This window comes from Tamandua tetradactyla, chromosome 13 (assembly GCF_023851605.1).
Source record: "Tamandua tetradactyla isolate mTamTet1 chromosome 13, mTamTet1.pri, whole genome shotgun sequence".
In the NCBI taxonomy this organism is placed as follows: domain Eukaryota; kingdom Metazoa; phylum Chordata; class Mammalia; order Pilosa; family Myrmecophagidae; genus Tamandua; species Tamandua tetradactyla.
The window spans coordinates 74,549,173-74,558,494 of record NC_135339.1 but is presented as its reverse complement, the minus strand read 5'-3'; the positions used below and the strand labels follow the sequence as shown (position 1 = coordinate 74,558,494).

The window sequence follows — 9,322 nt, the reverse complement described above, 5'->3', positions numbered from 1 at the left end:
AAGCCCTCAAATAATAATAAAATACATTTTTAAAGAACTGCAGACATGATGTTTTCAGCTTTTGGAAATAAGTCTTCTAATTCAGCTTAACAAAATACATCTTCTGCTGAAAATGTTGATTGTAATAAGGCAAAAGGCTTTATTAGTCATATTCCTTGCTTAAAATTTAGAGGCAAGAGCTTTGTGTAGTTTCTTCAAATAGAGATTTTCAAGTCTATTATTAGGTCCATTAACATTTGAAAATCCAGACTCTCCAACAGGGCATGAATATATGCAAATATAGATAAACAGATATTCTAGTTCTGTAGAAAAATTATGTTGATGATATACTCCCCAAGAATAGTCTTAAACATAAAAACTGCAATCAATGATATTCATTTGGTATACATATGTGCTTCCATATAGGGAAGATAACAAAATGTGAAGAGCTTAGAGAGTGAGGACTTATGCTTATTTTCCACTTCATTTTATATATCATTATTACTTTTATTAAACAAGGAAGTCACTAATGCACCTTAAATGGGAAGTTGTTGAAACCATTCTACAAGCTTCTAAATTAGCTTTCACCTAGAAAATGATACACAACAAAAGAAAAAAACAAGGAAAATCTTCTATCAGTGCAATCTACTCTCAAAATAATCAATAGTGCTCTGATTATTATAAGCAATTAGACAATTTCTAAATTGCAATATACGTTATCATTTTTATAAAAAGTAACAAACTCAACCACACTAAGCCAAAAATGTACTACTGCTCTGACAAGAGTACCAACTTATACTTGCTATGTTTGGCTTAATTAAGAAAATATGAACTCATTCAGCATCTTCTATCAATATAAAAATAAAATTACAAGCATTGCTGTAAATATTTGCTAGGCCACACAAGCAAATAAATCCAGAGCAGCATTATGAAACAGACCAGCAAACTCAGGAAAATGAAAACTCACTTGGGTGCTATTTCCTGCAAAAGGGAAAGTGTTTAACCATGACGAGACCTTTTCTTAGGCATCTATGTACACAGACTAGTTGGGCATTTATATGTGTTTCCCCAAAAGGATGTCTTATATTCAATCTAAGAATTTTGGGTGAGGGAAAGGAACTTATTTAAAAACAATTTTCAGTTAAGTAAATCAGAGTATTAGGAAAGAAATTTAAACCATTCTGACATTGAAAAACCAACACTGATAAACCTGAAGTTAAGGTCTATACTAAAACTACGGTCCAGTATAGTTTTAAATATTTCTTCATTTTTCTTCCTTTTCCTTGGCCTTTAAAATAAGCACTTTTCCCTGATGCTAAAAAACAACATGAGACCTGTGATATACATAATTAAAGATATAATTTTTTTTTAAAAAATGGCCAACAGAGAACATTTCTGAGCAATATGAATGATTCTTTTGCTATGTGTATATTTCCCAAGAAAAATGAATCTAAAGATCTACTTCTGATTTAGAAACTCAATTTTAAAGGGAGAAGCAGAATTAAAAAAAAAACAAAGCTAGGAAGTACTCACCTCTTCACGTAATTTTATCAACTGCAACATGAATGCACAAAAAAAAGATAAAAAGGAAAGAAATGGCAGGAAAGAAAGATCAGTTGTGTGACAGGATACAGAATTAACATTGACAATTTGTCTGTTTACATGTTTAGCATTTAAAAATCACAGACAAACACATTAAAAGAACCTAAACATAGACTACATGCAGAGTTTTTTGAACGAATAAAGATCACTTTCTCACACTGTCACATTAAACAAAGAGAATAGTGTGAAATTCTCTTTTAAAGTACATCTAAGACACCATCATGAAATAAAGGGGAATGACTTCATAGAAGTCTATATTATAAAGAAAGAAAACAAGTTTACTCTTCTTCTCTTCTAAGAGAAGAGATTTTGTATTTACACGTTTAGGGATGTTTATATATTTTGAATCTTGACAACTGATTTCAGATTTTATCTACAAATAAAAATGATTAATAATAGTTCATGCTTTGGTTCCAATGAGTATTTACACAACAAACTAGTATGTGAGCTGATGTCATGTATATGCCCACTATAGTAACAAGATTGCATTTGGAGGTAACAATATTTTATTTATTTATTTAGGACATGGTACTTTATTTTAGGGCATAGAATCAGAAAATATTCACTATTCTTAGAAATATTGTGTATACCCGAGTTGATTTCTAGATTTTTATTTTGCTTAAGGGACTTAAGAAACAAAAACAAAATAACCATATGGTTCATTTTCTGTGTGTTTGAATGTGAATTTGACAGTATTTTAAACCACAAATATCACAAATGACTGCCATAGTTTCTGCAATGAAAAGAAATTGAAACCCATTTTGCAATACACAGTAAACCACATTTAGGTCTGAAATTTGCATCCTCAGCAATTCAGGTCTACAACTGATAATTTTTAAACATCCACATATCTGTAACATCTGTTATAACACTTGACATATGCAGGCCAATAAACTATTGCTTTGGGAGAAACGTGCCATGAATTGCTCACTATTAAGTCTCTCTAAAAGTATCATGTTTACTATAGCCCGGATTTCACAATGATTAATGCTGTTTTTATTTCTACTTCAAGGAAGCCAGTATGCATTCCAGCTTATTCTGTTATTGTATTTGTTACATCAAAAGAATGAGATTTCAAACTTGTTCTGAATCCTTTCTCAAAAAGGATACAGAATCTATTATATAATAAATGTCTCCATGCATTTAGTGAAAAATGAACTTTTAATAGCTTCCTTTCAAAACCATTTCAAATCAGTAAACACTCATTCTCTCAGCAACTGTCCAGTATGTACAAGAAAAGCATCTAATAATTTCATATGAAAAGTTACCATCCTTCCCCAGAAGTAGTCAAATTTTAAACTAAAATACCTGGGCCTATCACATATTAGAATCTTTCCTCTTTTCTATCCCAACATCATGGGAGAAAAAGGCAAACATTAATTCTTCTCAGAAAGAGACGATCTGGGAATTGATCGCACAAGCTATCTTTTCTTTCTGGGGGCACCATTCTTCAGTTGACTATGATACTTAAAGGGCCAAAGTTTAAAACTACTCCTCAGCCATAGAGATCATTTGGGGCATGCCACCCTGCCATAATCAATGAGTGTTTAAAAATGCTACCCATTTGTTTTTTCAATAGGTTCCAAACAAAAAACCTTCTATCTTATTTGTGCTGCATGGCTGCTTTCAAGCCCTACACCGGATTTGTAGCTAAGCTAGGTAATGGGAAGGTTTTTAATCTTTATCTTTTTTCTTTTTTTTAAGTTAGGCCAAGAGTTATTCATTCAAGTAAACAAAAGATGCTATATTTCTGAAAATTAACAATGCATAGACCAGACCGAAAGTAATGATCTTGTATTTTATTGAGTTCCTAGCTCCATCACAGGTGACAAGAAAATGTGTAGTGCCACCACACTGAGTTATGATAATCAACATCTTTTCTGAAACAAAGATTTCCCCCCCAATGCAGAATTTGATACAAGAGGTAATCTGTTCCTTTGTGGGCTGAAAAAATCTGGTTTACGCTGGTTTGAACCAGTGGAATCTCTTGTGGCTAAGCCTTCTGCTGTGACTAAAATCAAAACTGCACTGCAGAGCATGTGAGGGTTGACGCGCGCGCCTCTGTCTGCGAGGTGCGTCATGTGACCCCCAGAACTACCGAATTTTTTTTTAAAGCTGATAACGCCAGTGCCGTCTCTGTCCGCATACAGATAACGAATAAATGCTGAACTCTATTAAACGCCCTTTACACATTATCGTGGGTCGAACATACAATTTTCTGAACTTATGATGACAGTCTATTTATTTTGCTATAAACCCTCAGCACGTAACGAACAGATTTGTGCCTGGTAATGATCTGCTCTGCCAGGGCTATATGAAATGATACCGACCTTCTTTAGATCTTGGGGAATTAAATTGACCGACTTCACCCCCTAGCCTGTAGCTGAAGTTTGACACACTTTATGCACAGCAAGCCCAAATCGGAACTTCAGAGAATCTCGTATTAAAAAATTAAGCAATCAGATCTGCTAAATATTGCTTTGCCACAGAAAATTCGGCACATTTGGAAATATCCTACTCTTTAAATATTTTTGAAACCTCTGTATAGGATTTACTCAAAGTCACTCATCAATATAATTTTGCATATGGAAACCAAAATAATAATTAGGGTTTAATTACTCTACTACAAAGGGCTTGATGATATGTTGCTAAAAGTTGTTTTTTCCTCTTCTGAAAATGTTTTCATAAAACTAAATCAAGTTAACAATTTAAAGCTTCCACTCTAAGTATAGCATCACTATTTTCAAGAACTCAGTTCTTTCAAAGAAATAAAATGTTGGCATATGGAAAGGCAAAGATGATATTTTAAAAGAATAGAATGATAATGCTAAGACAATAGTCCTTGAAAACTGATAATACAAACAACTCCGAAATGTGCAAAGCAGATAATTCTGTCCCTTCATTGTAAATCAGCGATGAGCTATATTTGATCATATGAAACGGACATGAAACAGAAATGAATGTCCACAAAACAACTGCTTTAGAATTAAGTGAAATTATGTACTGTATGAGGGACAGAGAAGATGCATTTGAAAATTCCTAATTTCTGAAAATTTGACATTATTAATAATAGCAGAAACTTTTATATTCTAAAAGTAACTATAACTATGTATGTTATAGTTAACTGGCAGATTATAATTCTATTAATAATTAGGTTTTATTTGCCTAAAAGGTCCATTATAAGTTGCCAAAATGAGATATAATAGCTATTGTGTTCGCATTTGCCTAACTCTCCACCAAGAGACCACTCTTTGGAGAATACATATATTACATAGAAAATTATACAAAAGAGTCAGTATTTTGTTTATTTTGTCTATTTGTAACCAATGCTATCCTTTTTCTTATTTATTCTTTTCCTTTTCTGATTATAATTTTTTAATGGACAATTTTATCCCATTTTCAATTAAAGGAATATTGTTGTTTTTTTCTCATTTTGTTTGCCTCATGTTTTTCCTTTATGTTAAAAGTTCACCTTAAACATTTCACAGTCAAAAAGTTCTGAAAATCAATTTATCAATAATTAACATGAAAATAACTTATTTGTGTGCAGAAATCACCATCTATATGAATTATACACAAATCTCCCCAGAAAAAAAAAAACCTAGAAAACTTATCAGTCACTGAGCTACAAGAATTAATATGAAGAACCAAATTAAAAAATCTTCTCTTTATTTAAAGAAAGAGCTTCTGATCTTATTTCACAGGCTGAATAAATACTGATACAGAAGAGTTATTCTCAAATGATTATAACTGAATGTTTTTTAGTTTGAGGGATTTTAATTCCTGTTTTATGATAAAAAGTCTAAAACCAAAATTTAATGCTTTTATCATTATATGGAAATTTTGCTACCTTTGGTAGGAAAGTATCCTAAAAGTTAAATGTGATCTCTTTGCACTTTCAAAGCTAATTCAAATTTCTGACTGAAAATTTCATATAAGTAATAATCCAGCAGCTACATATTCTCATGACTATAATTTATCATACTATATTTATTGAAGTGACAGCTCCTTACAACTAAACTTCAGGTTCTTCAAGCACTTTCAGAATTTGTAAGTTTGATTTATACAAGTCCAGGGGAAATCTCTGCATAATTACTTTAAAGTGACAGGAATATAATTTGAAAAATTCAGAAAATAGGAATTCAATCTATTTTTGTGTGATATTTTTCTTTAGGCATAAAAATCATACTTATATGTATGTAAGACAAATATTTTAGGTGCATAAAATGTCCATTAAGAGAAATGAACATGTTAAGAAGAAAAAAAAAAGGAAACCCTGTCACAGTACTACAACATCTATTTTAATAAAGGAGTCTGAGTAAGACAGAAACACCCCTTTCCTTTCTATCACTTCTATATTAGATAGTGGTTTCAAATGAGGGAAAGATCTATAGCTTTTTAGAGTTGACATGGGAATTATGCATTCACTTTTAAATTTTTTTTTAGGGCAAGATAATGCATTTTTTGCAGAAAGGATGGGAAATAAAATCATGATTCGTTCAAGAAGTATGAACAACCTAAACTCCCTTAAAAAAAGGAAGAAAGTATTTTTTCTCTCATCCTCATGTTATTTAATCTATTATGAGTAAATCCCCTTTTTCTTATTACTCTTTTGTGTTTCATGTGGTCCTTATTTCTATTTTTATTTTCCCTTAGCTATTCTCATACTTCAATCACGGAGGCTAAAATCCGAAGTCAAATCTTAACATGTTTACATGTCTGAACTCAAGCTGAAAACTTGGAAATAATGGAAGAGGTGAGATCTTTCCCAAAACAAACATAATCAGTTCAGTGATTTTTTTTTCCCTTTTTTTTTTGAATGGGAGGAGGGTGGCTTATTTACACTACTAACATTATGTAGGCTATAATACTATATTAGCGTATATAGACCTACAATATAACCTATTTGAGATGCCAAATACAATTAGGCAATATTTACAATGTGTACTAATATATTATGTTTTACTACCTTATTACAATGTTTGATTTACTCAATCAATCATTTATGTTGATTTTTATTTAAGCAGAGTAGAGACCTTTATAATACTTGTCAAAGTAACATTAATAAACATATTCAGGTCTTGCTTCTAAACTTCCCTATCATTTATTTTTTTTAAAAATATAAAAAAGGATCATTCACTAGGATTGTGTGAGACACTTAAAAAGTCCTATCTATACTGAGGTTCTTGAAATATTTTTTATTACATATTATCTGTACAAACTAAAAAGATCTAGAGTTTTATTTCAAAGCAAGAAGTGGGACATTACTTAGACTCATAACACTGAGATTCAATGAGGACTTACAGCCGAGTTGCAAGGCCTGTTAAAGAAGAAATTATATCTTATTTTTGCCTACACAAATGTCAAACTGCAATACGATTTGTCCAATTATTGTTATTGTTGTTGTTGTTATTAGTATTAGTATTTAACAGAAGCATGTCCCCTGCACCAATATCTAAGTTCCACACTGGTGCTTTTTAGGAGTGTATTTTTAAGAAGCTACACAATAGGAGACTGAGCTACCCTGTTGAATTTTGAAAGCTTACTTTCATTTGTTTTGCTGCAAGTGTTGATTTAATTATACTGCATTATTATCAAAGATGTATTATGTACTTTTTTATTCCTTTTACATGTGTTTGAGGTGAAGACCTTGGCTTTGTCTGCAAACAGTGTGTTTCAAGTTATTCCTTAAGTACTAAATAATAAAGAAAAGAGAAGAAAAGATTTTTTAAAAAGATAGCAGACAGTGATCACAAGGTAAAGGGTTAAATGTAAGATCTCCAAGAAACATTTTGAAGTTGATTAAGACTCCAGCTTTGCATTAAACAGTATCGCTTCCACATGAGTTGCTGCTAATACTGTTAAGGAGCAGCTTGAGAGCCCAGTGTGCCTGCGACCTCCTTCACCCTCCAGCCACCCACCGGGCCTTCCTGATTAGCATTCTACCTGGTTCTCTGAGGAATTCCCATCATCCCCTAGGAGCTCATTCCGTACTTCGTCACTGTAGGCGATCCGTGACCTTTTCTATAAAACAAAACAAAAAGGGAAAGAGTGAGATGAACGTTGGAAAGCAAAGGCTTCCAAGCACTACTGGTATCAAGGCTGGTCATCTCAAACCTCGAGAGCCCCCTAATGGAAACCTATTTGCTAAAATCTACAAACCCAAGTTGCGTAAAGTCCTTGGACTTGGAAATTTAATGTAAAGTAGATTTAAATGCCAATAATGAAAGGAAACTCTGCATTTATATGAGTACTCTATTAACATTCACAAATGGAATAGAACTTGTATATTATTCCAGACACAGTTATTTAAATAAGACCGCTATGCTGAAGGAAATACTGTTAGATAGCTATGTATCAACAAAAGTCACCAGATTGTAATTAAAACAGGGATATGGGGGGGGAGGTCTCTTATATCGTGGCAGGATATGGACTGTACAATTTAGGTCTTTTAAAATCTCTAATTCTAGGATAATATTATACTTCCAACTATACTTTCTGGAGTGCCTGGCATCGTATGGGTATAGTCCCCTCATTGTGATGTCATTAACCAGAAAAAGAGGGAATTTAAAAGCCCATCCCTTTCCCACATAATAATTCAAATGTCTCCAAGCCCTCTATTAATAATGACCTAAGGAAAAATACTGATGGGGAGGGGGAGTGGTGTATGTCTGGTAAAACAAATTAAATTTCCCAATCCCCATAAATAAAGGCAAGGAGGAGAATAATCAACTTTTCGCAATCCCAGTAAATAAAAGCAATTGGCTATGAGTCAACATTTCTCACAATGAAATTTCACTTTACAAGAAACTTCCTCTTACCTGTAAAGTCAGGGGAACATGTCTACATGAGTTATCTAAATGTATAAACATTTGGAAAACCCAAAAGACACTGAAAATTAGTTGTGAAGCTAGAGTACTATCCTCAGATCTTATTTTAATATTACTACTTCATTCCCAAATGCAGATTTATAGGTTATTTTGTTGTCTTTTCTGCTTCTGAACTAAACAAAAGTCAATTATTAAAAAAAAAAAAAAAGCAGTTAGGAAGACTGTAATCTCTTTGTCACCTGAAGTCTATAGTTTAGGATGCAAAAGTTCTTACCATTTCATCTGTGATCTAAAAATGTATTGTAGTTTAAAAGGACTACCCATAATCCATTAGAAGAAGACAACAATAAGAATTTTAATTAACATTTTAAACTAGTGAATGAATAACACAGCTTTGCCACCTAGAGACTATAATACTGTGAACATAAAATCATACTGTATTAGAAACTAAAAGTACCTTAGACAAGACCAACCAATAGACTAAATCATTTTATAGATGCAGCCTTTCTCAACTGGGGCTCCTCATCTAAACAACAAAACACAGAAAATTATTTCAGTGACTCTTTTCTTAATTCATTCAAGCATGGTACATAAGAGAGAATTTAATTTATTACATATAATAGAAACTTTAGGGCATTAGGGCTTATTGCACTGGCAGAACCCCAGTTAAGAAAGGCTAAATGGAGGATAAATTATAACTAAATGACTCGAAACATCCCTTATTTTATAGAAAACTAGAATTGAGCCTATGGGATTCTAAAGATAGCTTTGGTTGAATTAAGACTAGATGTTGGGGTCCTGACTCACAGTTCAGTGCTCATTCTACCACACAAAATTTCTTTCCCAAACGTATCTTTTATTTTGGCAAATGCAATTAAGTTTTGTTTGTTTGGAGAAGAAGATAAATAAAG

The 9,322-nt window shown here is 32.3% G+C and overlaps 1 protein-coding gene across 11 annotated transcripts in view; it reads right to left on the bottom strand.

Annotated features, from left to right (window-relative positions):
* Positions 1-9,322, bottom strand: part of VTI1A (vesicle transport through interaction with t-SNAREs 1A) — a 380,272-nt gene that overhangs the window by 278,628 nt on the left and 92,322 nt on the right. For 8 of the 11 annotated variants that reach the window (XR_013161750.1, XR_013161751.1, XM_077126035.1 and 5 more), the window contains exons 4-5: positions 7,528-7,605; positions 1,513-1,533 (exon numbers count right to left, since the gene is read on the bottom strand). The exons of 1 other annotated variant lie outside the window; for it this stretch is intronic. Coding sequence is in view for 8 of the 10 variants with exons in the window: in XM_077126035.1 (XP_076982150.1) it covers positions 1,513-1,533; positions 7,528-7,605 (99 nt within the window). In the remaining 2 variants the exon portion in view is untranslated. The remainder of the gene's footprint in view (positions 1-1,512; positions 1,534-7,527; positions 7,606-9,322) is intronic. 2 more of the 11 variants (XM_077126040.1, XM_077126034.1) reach the window with 1 other exon arrangement.